The sequence below is a fragment of the Meriones unguiculatus genome, chromosome 11 (assembly GCF_030254825.1).
Source record: "Meriones unguiculatus strain TT.TT164.6M chromosome 11, Bangor_MerUng_6.1, whole genome shotgun sequence".
Lineage (NCBI taxonomy): Eukaryota > Metazoa > Chordata > Mammalia > Rodentia > Muridae > Meriones > Meriones unguiculatus.
The window spans coordinates 79,516,950-79,538,867 of record NC_083359.1 but is presented as its reverse complement, the minus strand read 5'-3'; the positions used below and the strand labels follow the sequence as shown (position 1 = coordinate 79,538,867).

The 21,918-nt window shown below is 44.3% G+C and overlaps 1 protein-coding gene across 1 annotated transcript in view; it reads left to right on the top strand.

The window, feature by feature from the left end:
• Brinp2 (BMP/retinoic acid inducible neural specific 2) overlaps positions 1 to 21,918 on the top strand; it is a 98,034-nt gene that overhangs the window by 70,756 nt on the left and 5,360 nt on the right. The window contains exons 3-6 of the mRNA XM_021654244.2: positions 7,670 to 7,860; positions 8,924 to 9,132; positions 17,827 to 17,932; positions 21,443 to 21,679. Coding sequence (XP_021509919.1) covers positions 7,670 to 7,860; positions 8,924 to 9,132; positions 17,827 to 17,932; positions 21,443 to 21,679 — 743 coding nt within the window. The remainder of the gene's footprint in view (positions 1 to 7,669; positions 7,861 to 8,923; positions 9,133 to 17,826; positions 17,933 to 21,442; positions 21,680 to 21,918) is intronic.

Genomic DNA, 21,918 nt, shown 5'->3' with positions numbered 1-21,918 from the left:
CAGATGATGCCTCCCAAAAGAGAGGCTACTGAAAAGAGATTAGAAGGATACAAAACAGAGAGGAACAATAGTGCTTATTATACGAGCTCAGTTGTGTGGGCCATTTATGAACTACAAGATGCTGCTAGGCATCCTGGGCTCTATGGCTGTCTTAAGACTTCACCCACCTCTCAGGGAGTCCCAGTCTTATTCTGAGAACTGCCGCCTGAGTGAGCAGGTGATGATCGGTTGACTGTGCTGGAAACAACAACGGTTCCCGAAGTCTAACTCAAGAGGAGCAAATGGCTCCTAGCACACAGGGGTGCACTGACTTCAGGATAGGATGCTGCTAAGCCTGCAGGGGTGCCATGGTGAGTGCACACGCAGAGAGCCGCAAGCTCAGAATATGCAGAGTGTGCCTTTCCGGATAACTGTACAGATGACCTTGCTAATGCAGTGAACGTGTTAAGGTGGAAAGATAAAACTTCCTTAGAAAACCAGTAGTAGAAAATTCTAGCTCTTAGCATGAAGTCTCAGTAGAGCCACCCACCATTTAGACTATTATTCATTATTACTTGATTTCAGCTCTTAAACATCTATCATCTATTTATCTATATCTATCTACCTATCATCTATCTATAATCTGCCTATCTTCTATTACTATCTATCATCTATCTACCATCTTTTTACTATGTATGTATGTATGTGTCATTTGTCTGTCTTACCTACCATCTACCTACCTATCTATCCAGCATACTCTATTTTTAAATGTCTCTCCCTTAGCGCTTTACAGGTAGAGAATCTTCTTAATTAGTGGCTCTTCATGGGGCTGGATCAATGCTCTCAGTTTACAAGCCTGAAAAGTGGCGCTTAACCGGAAAGAGCACCTGGGTGGAAGACCCCAGCTGTGCTCTTTCTAAATCTTTCATCTTCAGATGCTGTGAGGCCCTGCAAGGAGGCTCTTGCTGGAAGATTTGTTGTTGACCTTGCGTTAACACAGGACACAGTGCTGTAGCATAGTGATGACTTAGAGACACCATTTCCTATGTAGAATTTTTGAGTCGGAACACCTGTAGCCATTTGACACTCTCCGTGTAGACACCCACCCCCTCTTCAGTTTCAAATGCTGGCTCAGAGCTGACTCAATCTAAATCCCTGCTGAAGCTTCTGTTGCTTGAAACTTGGCATGAGTGTAGTTCAACTTTCCCCTACACTCATGTACAATCATTGTTGTACAACTAGAAGAGGCAGCCATAAATTATTGGCAATCTGTACTCTTTGTGAGAAGCAGTTTTGGACAAAAGTAATAGTGATCATTTTAGAATCTTTCTTTTTTACTTATAGCCAATTAATGTTTGAACACATGGCTGTGTATTGAATGGGTGGCCTGATATGACATACTGGATTCCACCTTCCCATCTGGAATTCACCTTCATTAGATCTTATCTTAGTTGTTATTGATGGTTTTATTTTTATGTTAATTGGCCCTTTGACAGAGAAGATAATCTTTCCTTCGGAGGTAGCCCTTATTGCACTAGAGAGAGGTGAAAAATACAGTGAGCTTCTACTGATGATATCCATCTACTGAAGCACCCCTTTGAAATGCATATGAATACCATTTTCTCAAAGTCTGCCTTGAAGAGCTCTGTTCCTCCTTTGGCCCAACCCACAAGCCTCTGCTGCAATGGTCTCTGATGTTCTGAAGAACTTTCTTTAGGACTACAGCGCTGTTTCAAGTGCTTTCTTTCTCAGACTGTTTACTGCGTAACAAACTCAGTGGGAGAAGATTTTAGAAGAAATGGCTAAATTGAAATGGAGATTTACTTGATGTCTTAATTGAAACAAAGATGCTGTTTAATGGAGGCACTGTGTGTTAATATAATTGATATATAGAAAACATTCTTTTCTTTGTGAGAAAAGAGCCTTGATTATTTTATTACTGGAAAAAAAACCCCTACTAGATGAAAAATCGGAAATTAACACTTATTCTTTGACTAGCTTAGGCTCCCTTCCAGTATTGTCTTGTGAGGTTTTTAGACGCTGGAAAGAACCGGGTTAATAGGTTGTATAGGCACGTTTTTACTGCTTTCCCACTCAAACTCCATTCGCAGATGCTTCCCAATGATTTTGTATCAATGAAGGTCCCCAAGGTCTGGGAAGAACTTGACTGGGGTAGAAGGGTATGGTTTTTGGATCCTTGAAGTCTGAACCTTTCTGTAGTTAACACTAATTCTAAAATGATGCCTATATTAGTCAGTATTCCATTACTATAACAAAATATCTGCAGCTAGATATTTTACAAACGAAAGAGGCTAATCTAGTTCACAGTTTAGGAGGAGAAATGGTAAGGTACTGGTGGCAGTTTGCTGCTGGGAAGGACAAACTTGGTTGCCTGGATGACATCATGGTGGAACTTAATTCAGGAGGGAGAGATCACTGAACAAGACAAGAAGGGACAATCTTGGCCAGGGGCAGAGAGGAACCAGGAACATTCTTTTGTTTTACAGAGTTCCCAAAAAACTATGCACAGAACTATTATAATCCCCTCAGGATAACTCCCCTCCCCACACACTCCCGTTCTTAAGTTCCCACTACCTCCTAACATTGCCATAGTGGCTATCAAGTTTCCAACAACAACAACAACAACAACAAAATTATGGAGCCAGACCACATCCAAGACACAGCAATACCTCACTGTGATGACAAGAACCAGACTTGGCATCTGTGTATTTTTCCTGTTTTGTAAATATAGTCCCATTGTATGAATTCTTTATCCAGTGAGCTTCTCTAGAGGAATGCCTCACATTAAATCCCTATCCATAGGCATTATTTCTCCAGCAAAGCTCTCTCTTCCTCCTCCCTCCACACCTTCCCCCACAATTTTACAACCCATTCTTTGCTTTTCACAGGCAGAGATACTGTATCACAGTGGTCAAACAAGACACCGGAAAAACAGCCAGTGTTTCAACTCTGATTCTGCCACCTACTGGCTGTCACCAGCTGGGTAATTTAAAATGTCCTGTCTTCATTTCATTAGCCACAAGATGAATATAACAATGTTTTCCACTGATAGAGGTGTTTTATAGATAACTCTTATAAGATACTTAGAATGCCTAGCACATGGTAAGAATTCATCAATATTAGCCATCATTTTTTATTGTTTGCTCATAAAATGCTTTCTAAGACAGTACCACTCACTTTTCTAGGTCATTTATTAGTCTGTGTTATAATTTCCTGAGCACCCATGGAACTTGGACAAAGGTCTTTGTGATTCTTCCCATGCTGTTCTCTATCTGAACTTGATTTCCTTCTCAATCTCAGTTTCTTCCACAAATGGGCATAATAAAACCACTTTAATCCTAAAAAAAAAAAAAAAGGTTTTGCCATAGTATATATGGTACACTATATTGAATATATAGTAAGTTCATCTTTTGTTTAGATAATTAAAGAAGTGAAATGTTCTGGGAAATGACACTTTTTCTAAAGAGACTGGAGTTCCAGGAGTACTTCAGGGACACAAAGCACGACAGAATTGTACAAAAGGAAAGTCGTGTTGACCTAAGCCACCAGCTCTGAGGTTTAAGCTTGCTCTCCCTCTAATTGTGTGACTCCCTTCACATTTTTGAGGTTGGATTCTTGCTATTGTCATTATCACCCTGGGGGAGGCCAGTGTGCTCTTTTGCTCAGGTTCTGCTCCCAGCTGGTTATATTCTTTTAGGCAAAGTGTGGCATCTTTGTTTCCTGGTTTTCTCAGCCAAGGTGCATGCTGGAATCTGCATCTGCTACAAGTGGATTACAAAGATGTCAAAGGCTTCCTAAGTCTTACAACAACAGAGCAAGTCCTAAGGTGTCAAAACTTATTTATCTGATTTACCCTGCTATGAGCAACCTCATTGGGACTCTAAAGAGTATTTTCTCCTCTCAGTTTCTTCCTTCCTTCCTCACTCTCCTCCTTCTTCCCTTCTTTCTTTCTCCATTCCTTTCCTTCCCCTCTCTTTTTTCCATCTTTTGGAGACAGGATCTAACTCTACCTGCTCCTGATCTGGACTCTATGGCAATCCTCCTGCCTCAGGAAAAGTTTGGCAAATAGAACTCGAGCTTTTCCTCCACTTCTGACCGTATAGGTTTCTCTCCAGTTGTGTAACATTAAGCAATTACTTAGCTTTCTGAGCTCCAGTTTCCTTATTTAAGGAAAATATTCTTTAGCTATTGACTTGCATTAAAACAGACTTTTACAGGCTGATGTCAAACTGAGCAAAAGTACATCACTCTAAGCTTGTTGCTTCTTTGGTCAATCTTTAACGTAACAAATGGTAGAAATTACCAGATTCACTGTAGAGGAATGGAGATATTGATTATTAACATCTGAGTTTAAAACACACAATCTCAATTGAGAGATTTTTCATGCGCTAGGCTTTGACTTTGGACAGTGGACAGTCGCAAGAAGTTGTTGATGTCTGCTGCAGACAGTGTTTAAGGACCCAAGCACTATAACAGGGTCTAGCTATGTAATCCTCTCTAGCCTGGAGCCCACTAGATAGCCTATGCTGGCTTCATACTTGTAGCAAACTTCCTGCCTCTACCTCTTGAGTACTGAGATTGCAGATGAACACCATCATGCCTGGTTTGATCTATATCTTTAAAATGAACAAAACTGTGCTCCATATAGGAGCTCAAATAAATCTTAGCTTCCTGACGCACATACATTTAGAATGTTTCATTTCATGTCAGATCAATCACTAATTGGTTGTTGCTTCCTAAGTTATTTTCCTATAACTATTTTAATCAATTTTCCATTAATTTGAAAACTAGTGGATTGGGAAAGCTATGACGAATGTCTCCTTCAGTTACTCAACAAAATTGTGTTGAATTCTATTACTGTTCTTTTGTAAGACTGGCCAATATGATTCTAATGCTGGAGATAGTTAAAAGCAGGGAAGAAATCCTGCCGCAGTAAAGTTTTTTGTTTTAATGGGAGCAGAAGGAAGAAGAAAAACCTGATGGTATCAGGTGGTAATAAGTCTGAGGGCATAAATGGGAGAGAGAGAGGGAAGAAGCTCTTCTGAATGAGATGGCCAGAAAAGTGGTGGGCTTGGGCCATTGTAAGAAATCGTGGACAATGGAAGAATGTCTTCTCTTCACCCTTGCATCTAGAAAGAGAACATGAAAGGATAGAAAGGATTCGTTAATGAAGGCTATGTGTAGTTCATCCCAAGGCAGAAAGGCTGAGTTTGATGACCCTAAGGATTTTCTTTTGATTCTATTTTGCTTCTGTTTTTAGTAATTTGATTTTATGATTCATCAGTATAATTATCCTCTAGCCAATGAGAGGATACTGGTTTCCATCCAGCCATCTACAAATGAGTTTAGGCAACTGTTCTTTACCCTGCAGTGGGATTTGGGATAGCAACTGCATTTGACAAATACCCTGTACTTTAATTAAAGTTTAGCATTTCCTCCACAAAAGAAATAACTGACTATATATTATTATTAACTTGCCTAGTTCGATAAATAAAGCCACACAATGAAAAATTTGAAAGACTAAGTTGAAACCACGAATTATTAGTCACCATTTTCTTTTGTTCCGCTAGTGATGTTTGACATACGCTCCTCCTTTCCTTCTGAGCCTCTATCTTAGATGCGGGGAGGAACTTCCATAGGCTCAGATTAGGCATGGGTTCTCATGTACTTATTTTTGCTTATTTCATGTTCTGCAACTCCATCATTGGCATTCCTTGGAGCTGAAGGAAGTATTAGACCAAGGTTATGCACTTTCACAATGAGCAGGGTTGGGATGGATGGGGGAATCTGTGAGGCCTGAATCTCTTACTGACTCCTAAGACAGGAGAGCTGTACCAGTGTAGTATGGGGGTGGGAGGGTGAAAAGCCCATTTCCTATAATTATTTAATTTTTATCTCAAGACAAAAGTTCCATCTTGAAGTCTTTCCTTTTTGAGATTCTAATGTGTCAGTGAGGAGCAAATAATGAAGAGTAAAACCCCAGTTGTGTCTGTAAAGAAACCCAGACATCTCCTGAAGCAGGCTGCCTAAGACATGGTCTTCTTGGTTCCTTTCAGGACCCATGTGACATTTGCACTGAAAGGGTATGTGTGTGTGTGGGGGGGGGTGGCATATAAAAGTGATATATGTTATTTGGAATAAAGATATTTACCCCAAAGGAATCTGGTAGTCATGTGCTGTTTATCATTATACAAGTGAACTGAACACAGGCCCCCACACCCAGAGTGAGGGGAGACAGACACGCACAGAGATAGGGAGACAGAGACATGCATAGACAGAGATACAGAGAAACAGAATATGCCAGCTTTATTTAAGAATGCCCTAAAGTGATACAGCTTATTAATGGCATCTAACATGGACCTTGGATACATGTCTTTTCAATGTGCCATGTGATGAAATAGGAAGTACACACAGGGTGTGTCTGAAACCACTGAAGAACTATGTGATCTCAAGGGAAAGTACATATGTGGTTGAGCTGCAAGCTGAGCAAGCAACTTTTCCCCCAGAACTCTATTTTTCTTGAAAACAAGAGCAGCAGACAACCTATAGTTATTTAGAGTTTGGCAGACATTTTCTCAAAAAAAGAAAGAAAAAAGCAAGCTAGCTCTTAACAGGAGAACTGATGGTATTTATTAACAAAAATAAAAGTATCTGTAATGCAGTTGGTGGTGGGATTAATTAGTCTTATGTGCTAGTGCTGGGCAATGAAGAGCCAGAATGGTAAAGAGCTGCATTTCATAGGGAACAGATATGTCCAGGATGCCCAGTGTATGTTGTGAAGATCTATTCAAATGGAAGTATAAAACCTTGGATTTCAATGCATAGAACACAAAGTTTATTGATATGCACCTTGCTATATGTAACTTTTAAGAAATAACCATTTCTTTAGTGTGGTCCCACGCTCAAGAGTCAGTCCACAATTATGATGACAAGCTGAAAATGAGATGTAAACTGTTCTGTCAAGCCGATATGAAAGATTTACAAAGTCACCAAGCAAATGTGCTCTCCTTGCCAAATTTGTTTTGTTTCAGTACCTATAGTTATTGTCACAAAACACATTGATTTGGTTATCTGTAATGGCTTTAATACTGTTAACTTCATACGCAATATTGGATAGATAACTTAAATCTCCTCAATTTTAATTTCTGATGCGGTACCAATCGATATCAGTTGCATAAACAAGTATTGGGAATGCAATCCTATCGAAAGGTATGAAGGGATCTGAGCCCCAAATGTTAAAACGCGGTTATTCCTAGAACAGCCTTCCATTTTGATCAGTGAGCAACTGAAGCTCGGTGATGGCACTCCCCCGTCATAGGACAGCTGTGGCTGGGTCAGCTCTCCGCAAATCACTGCCTAATGCCCGTGTGCTTTTTCTGCTTTGCTGTGGGGGTTGGCGACTCCCTTGGAAAGATGTTGAGCTAGCACTGTCCAATAGGAAAGCCGAGTGGGAGAAGCTGTGGTGGAGGTTAGCTTCTCAGCCCTGAAAGGGTTAGCCAAGAGAGAATCCTTTTCCTAGCACCGGTTCTCCAGGACCCTGGGAGAAGGGGACTTGAGGAGAGGAGGTCTCAGGCGGAGGGAGACCTTACTAATCTCACACCTCACACTTCTTGATCTGAAACACAGTGGGCTTCTTCTCTGGATTCTCACGTCTTGGCTTTCCCTGCAGGGAGTTTGCCCGATGGAAAGTGAACAACTTGGCCCTAGAAAGGAAAGACTTCTTCAGTTTGCCCCTGCCTCTCGCCCCCGAGTTTGTCCGCAACATCCGCCTCCTTGGAAGGAGACCCAACCTGCAGCAGGTTACTGAAAACCTCATCAAAAAGTACGGCACTCATTTCTTACTTTCAGCCACTCTTGGAGGTAAGCAGCTCCCTCAGCCCCATTCACTTGTATAATCTGTTGAATATCTCCCTCCATCTTTTTTCCTTCTTGGCTTATTATTACCCGGGAAATGATTTCTTCCTGGCGCACCAGAGAATACTGTATTCTGTCTGCACCGAAATCCACCCTAGAACATTTCTATTCTCTTGCAAGTGTCATCCCGAGGGGATGGGGGTGCGGGGTAAGGAGGCTTGGGGACACACTACTAAGTATACACCAGCAGGGGGCGCTCCTACTTTTGTTTTGACTAGCCGTCTAACCCGGAGACCTCTCCACATCTTAACTCTTAGCTGTGGCTACAAATGTCAGGACTATAGGCACAGAAATAGATAGATGTTCATTGAGTCACTGACCCTTCCTTCCCCATCGTGAAAGTTGGTAAACGGCCAAACCACAATTCCAACAAAACTTGGTGAATCTCCCTCTGGTAGCACGAGGGTGGGGAGCTGGGCTATGCAAAATGGAGCATGGACTCTGGACAGGATCAGAAGGCAAGCACAGATCACAAGAGTTTTCCCAGCTATGGGAAGAAGAAAGCAGGGTTTATCATAACATCTAGTTAGGTGTGCAGTGGACAAAACGCAGCTCCCCCGGGGTTGGGGCCAGCTGCCAGCATGTGGTAGGTGGTGATTGTTTGATGGAGAGGGAAGAGGCTTATAGCCTCAAAGCTTTTGCCCTTTCCCTGGAAGCAGTGATAGCCATGCGGCTTCTCATAAACAACTTGAGAGGGGAGGACTGTGTCTCCCCCTTGGAGGCAGATTGCCTGCAATGGAGATCAATAGAGGATGTTAAATGGACCTGCTGCTGAGGGGTGAGCTTTGGGAGGCTTTAAGAGCTAAGAAAGGAGAGCTTCCCAGGCTTGTGACCCTGTGCACACGTCTGAAGAGAGAGCTCTCAAAGTGGAAAGGGTGGGGAGAGGCCCACAGCAGGGGCAGTGCTCTCTCTTAGCTTAGATCTGCCCTGCCTTAGGGCTGTAGGTTCTTAATGGTGCAGCCTTCTGGAGCTGACAAGCCTCACTAATGAGCCCATGTTTTCGTTATAGGAGAAGAGTCCCTGACCATTTTCGTGGACAAGAGGAAACTGAGCAGAAAGGCAGAAACACCAGGAGGTGGCCCTGTCATCGGGGCCACTGGGAACAGCTCGGCTGTGTCCCTCGAAACCCTGCACCAGCTGGCAGCCTCCTACTTCATTGACAGAGAGAGCACGCTGCGGCGACTGCACCACATCCAAATAGCCACAGGGGCCATCAAGGTAACAACAGCCTGCCAGGGTCTGGCAGGGAAGCCAGAGCCTTAGAGCTCCAGGTCAGCCAGGCCTTAGGAGCAAAGGGAAAGAGCAGCTTTCTGGTGGCATCTCTGCCAGTCCTTACCAATGCTTGCATCACCCAGCCTCTGATGGAGCATCCAGCTGACAGACCGATTTGCTGTCGTCAAAGATGGTTGTGACTGCATTCTAGTGTTACTGTGTGTATGTGTGTGTGTGGGTGGGGGGGTGAGCTACTCAGTAAGGAAAGGTGATTTCAGATAGCCATTTAAAGATGTGGTATATATTTTCTAGGGTTGGGGGAGGAGCCGGCTAGAATTAGTTAGATTGGTTAGGAAGGTCATGTTGAGGTTTACCCTGTAAGGATAAGACCTGAAAGATGAGAAGCCTACTTGTGTAGTCTACTGAGGTAGCTAAATGCTAAGGCCCCAAGTCAGCAGGCACTTAGAGGAGTCCTGTGAGGGCAGAGAGGTAAACAGAAAGACACTGTACAAGGTGAGGTTCTGAAGTAGGCTGGAGCTGGATGGCATGGCCACAGAAAAGAATTTCAACAGCAGGCAAGGGAAGAGTTTTAGCAGGAGCATGACAGAATCAATCCCATGACTCAAGAATATCTTTAAGGGATATCCACAGCTATTGTGATTTTAGTAGGTCTACTCTCCAACCCCCTGCTGTAATTAACCTGTAGGACATTTCCACTCAGGGTCCTATGGTTAATAACTAATAACACTTTGGATGAGTAATAACACTTTGGGGAATGCTAGTGATTTTTAATTCTTAGTATAAATAAGGTATTCTGTAGACATCAACGTTATGGTTTTTTTATCATCTGAAATAGCAAGGATATCTTGTTTATTCACAGTTAATTCAATAAGTATTTCTTGAGTACGTAACACATGTCGGATACTATTGTAGATAACTAGAACACAACATAAGAGTTTCTACACTCGTAAAGCTGTGTTCAAACAGTGGCCTCGTATATATATACATATATAAATACAGAGATAATGAGAGATGATGGATAATAATATGAAAAATGAAACCGAGTAAGAGGACAGAGTGTTATGGGGTTGAAGGAATGTCTGCACAACTTGGGTGATTTGTGTATCCTGGGCAAAGGTAATCTAGAGAGCAAGAACAAGGGGAGGTTGTGGTAATATGGCCCAGAGGACCAAGGAAGGGGGTAAGCGTCATATGGAGTCAGCAAAGCAGGGAAATGAGAGACAAAGCTGTGGAAGTTGCAGGGCCAGATCACCAGGACATTATTGACTGTAGAAACACAGGAAAGAGTGGGCTAGAGTAGTGGCCAAGTGCAGCGTGGTGGTTACAGCGGGACGTGTGATGTCTTAGATGAAGATGGCGGCACATAGTTTGATGGTAAAGGGGTAGAACACACAGGTGAGGCGATAGAGCAGAAGAAAGAAATCAAAATTAGATGCAAGATAATTTGACCTGAGGAATCAAGTGAATAGTGATTACATTTACTGAGAAGAATAACAGTGGCAGCAAGGGGCAGATCTGTAGGAGAGATAAGGAAGAGGTTAGTTTTAGATACCAACGTATTGCTTTGATTTTCCAGTTAGACATCCAAGGAAAGGAATCTAATGGGATATTGGACATAAACTCCAAGGTTTCAGGAAATGTGCCATGGTCTGGGATAGAAAAATGATCATGCAGGCAGTTAGCATTAAGAATTACAGAGGAAATGAGAGGAACGTGCTTGAGGAGTGAGCCGAGCCCCCAGGTGAGTGTGATGCACCTGGAACTCAGAAATGGGAAGATGAGGAGGATATGGCCAAGAAGATGGAAATAGAGCAGAGCAGCAGATAGGTAAATGATGTGCAAAGCCATCCAAAGAAAGTAGTTCATCAAGGAAGCCACTGGTAGCTGTGTGAAACCCTTGATGGCTATGACAGTGAAGGTAGAGATTTGCAGCAGGACTTGGTGCCTTGGAGGTAACTGACATCCTGCAGAGGACAGGTATAGTGACATGAAGGGTACAAATGGCTAAGTGGAAAAGATCCAAGATAAGAAACAAGTTGAGGGACTGGTTGTGAATAGGAACCGTTCTTTCGCTGAGAAAGGGAACCAGAAGAATAGGAACTTATTGGAGAGTGAGGTGAGATCCACAAAGTGGTTTTTGTTTTCCCTAATGAAAAATATTCTAACTCGCTAGTATATTAGTAAAATAATTTGGCAAAAGGTGATAAAGTGATGAAGCAGGAGAGAGAGGAGATAATCTCAAGGGCACGGTCCTTAAATGACAGTGTTGACATTCTATGTGAGAATTAAAGGATGGGCCTCACAAAGAAGCACTCGACTCTTCGTGTCAGGGGCAATGTCGAATGTGTGAGGACACCTATTGAAGGATAGTAGGATGTGGGAAAACGTGCATTTTCCTCTCTGATTGGTTCTTTTCCCTCAACTAAAGCAAAGACCCTGTTGTGAGAAAAAAAAAAAGTTGTCATTTCAGAGGCGGGAGGGAGGAGATTCTGTTGAGCAGATACACACAGTGAATTTCAGGGCAGCATTAGGGACCCACATGGTATTCATAGCCATTAAGGCAGCATGAGAAGAACCACTGGAGTCGGGTGAGGTCTATCCGTTGTGTTGATTGGTCCACATACCAGCAGGCATGCACTAGATGGAGAGTTAGACTCAACCAAGGCACATGTGTGGACAAGGTGAAAGAAACCAGCAAAGGTGTTAAGATTACATACCAAGGAATGCACCTGCAGATTCAGGGTTCTAAGTCAGCCACTGAGAGAAAGGAGTTAAGGATGAAAGTGCAAAGATTGAAATTTGCTACTGTCCGGTCACCTGACCCTCAGGTTGAAAACTGGTCTGTGAAGGGACTGGAGGAAGTGTGATGTGATGTTTTCATTGCAGTTATAGAGGAAATGCAGTTGCCAGTCAAGGCTAGGATGTATCTTGGGTGTGGTGACTAAGATGAGAGTAAACTATGAGGAGGCAAGGTAAGCCAGCCAGGTTTCTAAGAGGAGCAAAGATTAAAGGATTATACGCCTGGATGCAGAGATCACTGGGAATGGTACAGGCTCATGGTGGTAACAATAGGAAGTCCCCTACTGTAAACGCCCTGTGAGTTAAGAAGTGGAACAAGAAAAGAAATATCAAGGGTGACAGTGGGGTCCATTGCAGGATGATTCTGGCTTCTGGGAGCCAGAAATGGCTAGAAAATAAGGAATAACTGCAGTGCGGGAACCTGCCTCATTTCCGTGGTCAGGAGTACGAGAAATGGAAACAAAACAGCTACCATTAGAGAAGGCTGCAGGGTAAACTACATCCCTAGGGAAGTGAGGCTACAGTTAGCTCAAAACAGGCACATGGAGGCAGAGGAGCTGAGCCCTCACTCCATCAGCACCCAGTGATGGGGTAACGAAGGACATGGAGCCCAAGCAAGGCTACTGCTAAGGCATGCGCAGTAGACAGAGGCAGCTGGCAAGCGCTACTGCGCAGAGGACTGTTAGCTACGAGGATGTGCTGTAGGGTGCGTCCTGGCACAGCTGCCTGTGTTGTTTCTGGACACAAACGTGGCTACTTTTCACTCTTCCTTGGTAACATCTTTACATTCATGTAGAAAAGCAGGTGCCCCGCCCCTCTGGCTTTTGTTCTCTTAGAACCAGTAAGCGTTATTCTGTGCTGTAAGCCTTGCCCTCAAGAGTGCACGCTCTGGAGACAGGACTTGCCCCATTACTCTCTGTCTCTGCGTGCCTATTTCTCTCCGCCCCCCCCCCCCCCCCACCGTAACAGTAGGCCTTAGAGCAGTAGGGCCTCTAGTGCATGCACATAGCTCCAAGTCCCTCTACAGCATCTGGCATGTGGCAGGATGCTCAATAAAATGCTTGAGAGGTGAAATTAGGCTCTACAGTGTAGAGGGAAGCAAACCAAGCGGAGTGAGACTACTTGGCTCTCAGCCCTGACGCCTTCTATTTCTACGACCTTGAGGGGTCCTTGAATTCCATTTGTCTCTTCCATAATCTGAGCACCCACCCACTTAACTCACCATTACCCAGGACTTTCAGCTTATATGGCCACACCCATTTCTAAAATACTGAAATGCTTCCAGATCCTTCAACCCATGTGCCCTAACCATAGCCACTCTTCCCCCTGCCTCGTACAGATCACTTTTTGGTGACAACCAAACGGTAAATACACCTCAGGAAGTCTCTGGAACCCTTCTAGATAATAAGGCTGGTATCTCTACCAATTAGTTACTGCACTAAGATTCGACATGGTGGTAAAGATGATGATTGACATCCCTTCCCCACTCCGCTGTAGTGTTGGGTGACGCCAGATGATACAATCCAAAGGAAAGCTGTGCAAAGCATAAAAGGCTAGATGCATATATATATATATATATATATATATATATATATATATATTTGTAACATTCTAAATGGAAGCAGCACCATGAAGAAGAGAAAGGGCGTTGTTCATAGTTATATTTCACCTTTTGGGTAGAAGGATATGGAAGGACTTGGTGCAGAGGGATCAAAAAGCCCATGAGCTGACTGAATGGAGCTAGTCAGAAGTCAGCTGGACCACAGACAACAGGGAGTTTCTTACAGCCCCATTATAGGTGCGTGCATACATACATACATACATACATACATACATACATACACTTGTGTGTGTGTGTGTGAGTGTGTGAGACGTGGAAAAGCTACAGCAGCCTGTGATTCGCTTTGAAGCCCTCACACCATCACTGTGCTTTGTGCTCAGTCCTATCGCTCACCATTAGAAGCCATTTTCCTCTGCTGTCAGCACTGCAGGTGCCCCCCAGGTAGGGCAGTAGCAATCTGGAAGTGAGAGATGGGGGAGGAGTGTAGGCCCACTGGAATGATGCTTCGCACAGTCTGGTGTTAGAGAAAATTGGACACGCTAATGAACCTGAGAAGCATCAGGGCTTTCTGAAGGCAGGATGGTCTCTGTCAACAGACCAATTAGCACACAATTATTTTCCCCTTCTGAAAGCTTATCTGAGGCACTTTTTGAAATGTGTGTGCCTGAATGAGCTGCACTTTCTGTTACCTCCATGGGCCCTTTTTAATAATCTCCCAGAGCTGCCTGCTGCAAGGTTCTCTAGACATGCCCTTCTGAGGCAGAGACGTTCATTACATGGTGGGTCGGGATCAGGGCTATCTCAGCCTATACTGTTTACCCAAGTCAGTGCCTGATAGTGGCTGCATGAGACCCTTTCCAGGCCCCTTTCTCCTTCCTATCTCGTCTAGGGAGTAAAGAGATGGTCTCAGAACAGAATACAAATAAGAGGAACTGCGACTTTGGGATCTAGTGAAGTCTGAGCAAGCCTTCCTCATGGAGACCTGGCTTGCCACCCTCCTCCCCTTTCTTGGGACATGGGTGTGATGTCAGGGTGTTTCCTCTTCGCTCTCATCCTTGTATCACAATCAGCAAGGAGAAGCTCCTCCTTTTCTCACTGGCCTACCCGATTGTCTTCCTGTGGAACTGACATTTGGATTAGCAGAGGAAAAAAACAAACAAACAGGAGATCACAGCCAGCCTCAGTATGCTGAAAATGATGGTGAGAAGTCGAGGGATGAGTGCTGGGTAGGAAAAGGCTTGGGAGTCAGGGAAAGAACGGGAGAGCATCTTTTATGGCTATTCTCTGATCTGCCCTTCCCTGCATAAAACTCCCTCCCTGCCTGATGCTAATTGGTGGGTCACCAACTCAGGAACAGGTAGATGAAAATGCAGACTAAGACTTAGTGGTATTTTGGTGGCCAGCTTACCCCGATGTAGGAACGAGCTAGTTTTTCAATACTGTACCATCCTGCCTTTACCCTTGCCATTCAGCCCAGCCCATTCACACAGCTTTCACTAAATCATGCCATGGCTCTTCTTATGCGGAGTTTTACAGAAACAGTAGACTTGACCTTGAAGTAGGTGTGGCTGTGTCTTCCCAGTCTAGTCTGATCACTAGCAAGCCACCCTCAGGGTAGGGAGTATTCAGTACATTGGATCCACATGTGAAGAGATGGCCTCCCAAGGAGATACACCAGAACAATGGGATTCTAGGAACCCCCTAGGTATGGTTAAGAAGGTTTATTGTAGATATAAAGGAGAGAACAGCCATAGGCATTTGGGAGAGTCCAGGCTCAACCAAGCCAGCAGACTGAACCAGGCTGTGGGGGCAGGACAGAGAGGGGAAAAGAGAAAGAAGGTAGGGGAGCCAAGGACCAAGAGGCCCACAAGCTGTCCAGGAGAACAAGAGGCCAAGAGAACCAAGACAGTGTGTGGACCAAGAAGGCAGGTAGCCAAAATGGCTGAATTATGTGAGAAAGGGGAGCTGGGGGGAAGGGACACATAAGCCCAGCCCCTAGGAGGGAGAAGTTGAGGGTAAAGGGTGGGGTGAGGCTTCCTAGGTGGAATCACAAGTACTGAGTGAAACTTTTGAGACCTAACGGCACTAGCAGTTAGACAGCAGAACTAACTTCCAGTCGTTACAGTTTGTTTTGCCCAGGCTTAGCCTTCTGAGGAGTGCAGAACACTAACATATGAGATGGACTGGTCTGTTCAGAATACTGTCTAGAAAATTATGACATTTAAAGGTGGCCTATGTTCACTTTACTTCCTGTAACCTTTGACTTGTTTTCTGACGAATTGAAATGAAGGATCTAGAGCCTGAAAACGCCAATGTTAACTTTCTGTTTGTTTGGTCTTGGCTTAGGCCTGAGATCCCTGCTCTTAGGAGGCTGAGGCAGGGGAATTATGATGAGGACAGGCTTGGCAGTAAGACCCTATCTCAAGATCAACCAGTTAGTCAATCAGTCATCCATCAACGCTAATGAGTATTCTTTCTTTCAAATACCTCCAGGCCAGCCACTCAGTTCCCTGGACTGTGGTTTCCTTTGGGGAGAATGAGAGAATTGAGATTTGGCACTGACAGTGTGTGTGGTGCTCCTCCAGGATGAAAAGCTGTAGAGGCTGATGTAAGCTCTAGGGATCAGTCCTGATTTCTTCCCCAGTGTTTGTGGTATCATCCCGTCTCCCACTTGACAACTTTATTCTTCATGCATTTCTAAGCCTAGGTAAACAGGATTCCCTGCGTGATGTCCTCTGCATTTTGGGTTCCTTAGGGAGCCAGGGGACCTATGTACTTTGGAGCCTGTGCTTTAGATCCTCATGTCTTTCTTGGTGAATTTTCTCCTTACAACATATTTCTTATAACTCTTCTGCTGTTTACTTCCTGTTTATAATTTTGTTTTGTTTTGTTTTGTTCTGTTTTGTTTTCTGCGACAGGGTTCTTTGTTGCCCTGGCTGTAGAACTAGCTCTGTACACCAGGCTGGCCTGGAACTCAGAGATCTGCCTGCCTCTGCCTCCCAAATGCTAGGATTAAAGGCATGTGCCACCACTGCCTGGCTTCTTCCTGCTTATCTTTAAAGAGTAGCTTCTGTGGTGTTTCCTCAGCTCTGTTTATTTTCCCTCTGCCTAGAGATGTGCTTCTTGTGACACATCCTTTGGCCATGACTCGGATGTCTATCAGTCATTTGTGATTCTACCTGCCTCCTTGAATGACTCATTACGTAGCTTATCTATCATTGTGCCTATCTCCCTGAAAGGGCTAGAACACGTTACCCATACATCCCCAGATTCACTGCTTATGATCTCCCAGATGCAGCACTAGCTGCTGCTGACACCATGGCAAGCAAAATAAACGTGAGTTTATGTCTGTGGAGACTATAGTGTGGGAACCAGGCACGGATCAAATACTCCCAGGAAAGGATGTAAAAGTGCAGCTCACGTGCCTGCTACAAAGCACAGGAGCCTGGAGCTACAAGAGGAGGTCAGCAGCACCAACCAGGTAGAACCCGGAAGAACTCCAGAAAGGCACTTTGTGAATGTTTGATGAATTGTGTGGAATTGAACAGTGGCTGCTCAATAAATACTCCTTGATTGTTTGATTGATTGTTGGCAACGACTTTGGAGCACTTGGGAAGAAAGGGCCTCAGGTCCCCATCATTCTTATTACATAATTATTTCAGTGAATTTAAAGCTCCCCATTTTTCATCTTATACTTTAGACATCAGGGGAAACTGATGGGCCAACTTTATAATATTTTAAAATATGTGTTTGGAATATTACATGGCTATAAGGGTTTATGTATATTTAATATACTTATTAAAATATGCAGTAAGCTCATGGCTGATTTTCTTTAAGGATGTCTAGGTGCTGATGTGGGACTTAAATGTTTAATAATAATAATACTCATAACTTGTATTTCTCTAGCGCTTTTCATCTTCAGGATCTCTAAAAGCCTGTGAGGACCACATCAAGTGGATACCACTGGCTAACCCCTCACTCACAGGCTAACAGGGTCCGTCTCTCTGCCTCTCTCTAGATGAGGAACAGGGCAGACGCCAACTTAAAGGTCTCACTCCATACCCAGCTTCCTGGTTGGTTCATTTGCTTCCCTGTGCCAGGCTCTCAGTCACATGCCACTGTGCCACCAACCAAACAGAACAGATGTTCACCGACTCAGGACAAGGAGACAGCGGCACTTTACAGTCCGAGGGTAGACAAAAGAAGTTCCTTTGGTCAGGGTCAGGACATGGAGTCTCCAAGTAGATGGCTAAAAGGAAAGGGCAGAGAGAAATCTACCTCTTGTTTTCTGAGTGCTTACCTTGTCCCTTCTTCTCTAGGTCACAGAGACCAGGACCGGTCCACTGGGCTGCAGCAACTATGACAATCTGGACTCAGTCAGCTCTGTCCTGGTTCAGAGTCCAGAGAACAAAGTACAGTTACTGGGTAAGCAGTTGCAGGGCGATTTCACACTTGCTCAGGCTTGGTGGAAAACCCAGATTCCTGAAGAGAAAGGGAAGCTTGTTTTCTTATTTGAATATGTTCTCAGGGGTCTTGCATGGGGGTGTCTAGGCTCTTGTCCTCTTATAGTGCTGAAATAAGGACTCACATGGATTTGCAAACTAACTTTATCCAAAGCAAATCAATAGTACAGTTCAGAAATGCACCTTCAGAATTGGCAGCAGGCTACACGAGTGAAGGTACTCAAGGACCCAGATAATTGTGTGAGCCTTCCTTATATGGTGTTCAAGGGGAGGAGGAAGTGTTTGTTAGGGGCATAGTTTGGACGGTTCTCTATTTTGATACACAGATGAGACTCCATAACCATATTTTTTACAGTGCATGTTCCTTCCCATAACACATGTGATTTTAACCAAATGCACACCCAATTATGCATAGACTTAGGGTGATAAATAATGGAGTCTCCAGAATAGTTCACTTGGGGACACTTTTACCTTATTGCGCATGTGCTCAAGAGCAGTCTAGGCCACACTGTTGCCCCAGCTTCATACCTGGACATAAGTGAAGTACAACTGAACAGAATGCAACTTTGATGGTTTTAGAGAAGAAGAAAAACACACTCCATTGTTCAGAGCAGGGTGTGCATTCAGCTTCTTGCAGATGGGAGTTCTAGGCTGCTAACAGGTGCTAGCATTGTTTGGAGTAGGGTGTGTGTGGGGGGTGCACATGCAGGTAAAAGCCCTACACTGCCAATTGTGTTTAGAATAGAAGTGTGTACATAATTTCAAACAAGAAGAGTCCCAGGTCATTAAGTTTATGCTTACCTACCTCAGTTAAGTCCTTCTTGATCCAAGAATCATCACAAATCCCAGGACCTGCAGGTAGCAACTTTTCTTCAGTTTTGTTTTTTTTTTGTTTGTTTGTTTGTTTTTTGTTTTTTTGTTTTTTTAACTTCTGAGGATTTGCCCCATACCAATGAACTATTGCTTCTGCCACTTGGTATCTAAATCCTTCCATTACGTCCCTTCTTAAAACCTGCAATATTATCCTGTAGTGATCAGACACATACCTTATAAGCCCGGAACTAGCTCGGCGATTGCTTTTGTTACCACGGTCACACTGAGGACCAGGTGGCCTTTGCAGAGTGGCTGTGGGCCGACTAACTCTAGCTCAAACAAGAGCTCTACAAACTTTGGGACAACTCATCTGTAACCACAACAGGAGAGTGGCCCTTGCTTTCCATTTTCCTGCCTGTGGTTCTCCAGGAGAACTTCAAAGCCAGCAGTGGACTTTGAGAGGAGGGAACAGGAACATTTGGACTGGAGACAGAATGGACAGAGCAGAGAAGGAAAGAAAAAAAACCACTGTCCTAGGCCTAAAGAATGGGGGACAAATGGAGATGCCCCGTTCGAGCTCTGTTCCTCACATGTTTTAAGGGAAGAGCTATGCAAACTGATTCCACGGGGAAAGCTCGTTTTTCATGTGAGCTAACTGAAGTGGCCTCTGTTTATGATATTACTATCCCAGCATTACAAAATCAATAGCCCTCACACAGGATCTACGATTACAAATTTCAAGCAGTCTGAGCCGGAGGTGACCAACCTGGCTTTAGGAATCAACAAACATACAATAAGAGGAGTGAAAGACCTACTCAGAGAAACCCGACACCACTAGTTGTCTCTCTTCTCCTACTTCCCAATGCAGGCTGGATGTGTAGCTGGAAATTAGCAGCGAGTGAAGCTCAAAATGTCTGGTGGTTCATTTGGAGTAGTTGATGCTGTTTAATTTTATAGCCCATCACTCAGGCAGACATTGCTCAAGGCACTCACTTTATAGAAATGGGAAATGTTCTGGTGAGGAGGAGGGAGGCGATGGGGAGATGGAGGGGACTACTTGAAAAGGGTAAGTGTTGAAAGCAAGCATGTGGATAGGGTGTGGGTGCGTTGAGGGGGACTGTCAAGTGTGTGGTGGGCACAGAATCAAGAAGGGGAGACTTTGTAACAGTTCAGAGTAGGAGGTGGACCTCAAGTGAGAAAAGAAAACATCCACGGCCGCTGACAACTTTAAGTTCTGGTGTGAGGTCTGCTGAGGCTCAGACATAAACTGTGAGCTCACTGATTTCCGGCCAGGGACAAAGTCAAGGATGTGGAAATAGAGTCAGCCTACGTGTAAGGAGAGGGGCGCCTCCTACTCAGGCTCCTCCTGTCCTCATTCCCCCGGCACAAGGTCTAACACTGTCCCTACAGGAGAAGCCTCCTGAAGATCTGACCCACATTCCGTCCATCCATAAGCCATATTTATCCCTCCTTCATCCTTTGTAAGCTTCCAGTAGCCACCTTACCTGTGGCTTGAAGGCAGCACAAGGTCTTTTCTATTTGTAAACGGATATCCTTCTCAGATGGATGAGAAAACTGAAGCTCCAAGGAGTCCAGTGCATTGTTTCCAAGACCAGAAGAGGCCAGCTCGAAGAGAAAGTCACCGTACCTATCCAAGCCTGAGGGCCTGATGAATCTTGAGGCACAAGCTGCCATACTGCAATCATACCTTCTTAAGAGTTAAATCACGCTGAGCTAGGCCGCCTTTCCCAGGTATGCAGTATCACCTGGTGAAAACAGGCAGTGATTGACACTAGAGTTGTGGCTTGAGTTGGTCACTGTGGCTTTTTGACTTTTATTTCTTCATTAAAACAAAAGACCCTAAAACAAGCAAACAAACAAACAAACAAAACCTCAGTGTGATTTTAGGCATGGTGACAAATACTGGCAATCCCAGCACTAGGCAGGCCAGAGGCAGGAGGATCAGGAGTTTCAGTTCATCATCAGCCATATAAGGAATGTGAGCCAGCTTGTTTTAGGGAACAAAATAAAACAACAGCAACACAGCCCTTTTAGGGTGGAGATGACCCTGAGAGCTACTACCAGTTATATATAGAAAGTAGTTGGCTTGGTAGCCAGACACTGTATACCAGTAGTGCCCATCCCTATCTTGCAACCAGAACAACATTTTCAGGGACCCAGGCTGGAAAAGGGTTAGCATTTAGTAATGTCCAAGCATACCTACTCCCAACTTTAGTGAAACTGTAAGCAGGGTGGCTAGTGGAGTCAGAGCAAGCTCCTTGAGCCTCAAAGTCTTCCCCATGAGGGCTTTAAGCTTATTTTATCTGACACATCTTCCTGTTTTTTTCTCTTAGAAATGCTGATGTGTATCCATTAAACCAGTTCTTATGATATGCAGGCTCTCAATTTGGCTGATGTGAGGAGTTTGGCTAAGCCTTGGGCTTTGATGCTCCTCATCTGCATACTCAAATCATCCCACATCTGTCAAAGGGACTAGGAAAGCCCTCTCTTTAACCGGCTCAGCAGGATCAGACCCTGGGGTGACCATTCTCAGGCCTACTCAGCAAAAGCCCTGTTTGGATTCCTAAAGCCTTGGGTCTGAGAAACCCGAGTCCCCACTGGTTCTTCTCAGTGATTCCTTGATTCACCCTTTCTTCAGGCCTGCAGGTGCTGCTTCCTGAACACCTGCGTGAGCGGTTCGTGGCTGCCGCACTTAGCTACATCACATGTAGCTCTGAGGGCGAGCTTGTCTGCAGGGAGAATGACTGCTGGTGCAAGTGCAGCCCCACTTTCCCAGAATGCAACTGTCCTGATGCTGACATCCAGGCTATGGAAGACAGCCTGCTGCAGATCCAAGACTCCTGGGCCACGCACAACAGGCAGTTTGAAGAGTCAGGTAAGCAGGCCATCTAGCTCAGAATTTTTCCCCTACTGAAGAGTAGAGACTGTGAGGGTACAGGGCCAGAACATGAGGAATCTGACTTGGATCCAAACTTACTAAGAGTCTGAAGTGGTGTGTTTTTCTTTATACAAATAATCCTAGTGCCTAACTTAGAAGTGTGTGTTAAGGACTTAAAAAGCTAAGCTAAGTATTATGGAAAGCATAGATTTTGTCGGTCTTTTAGCTACTGATTT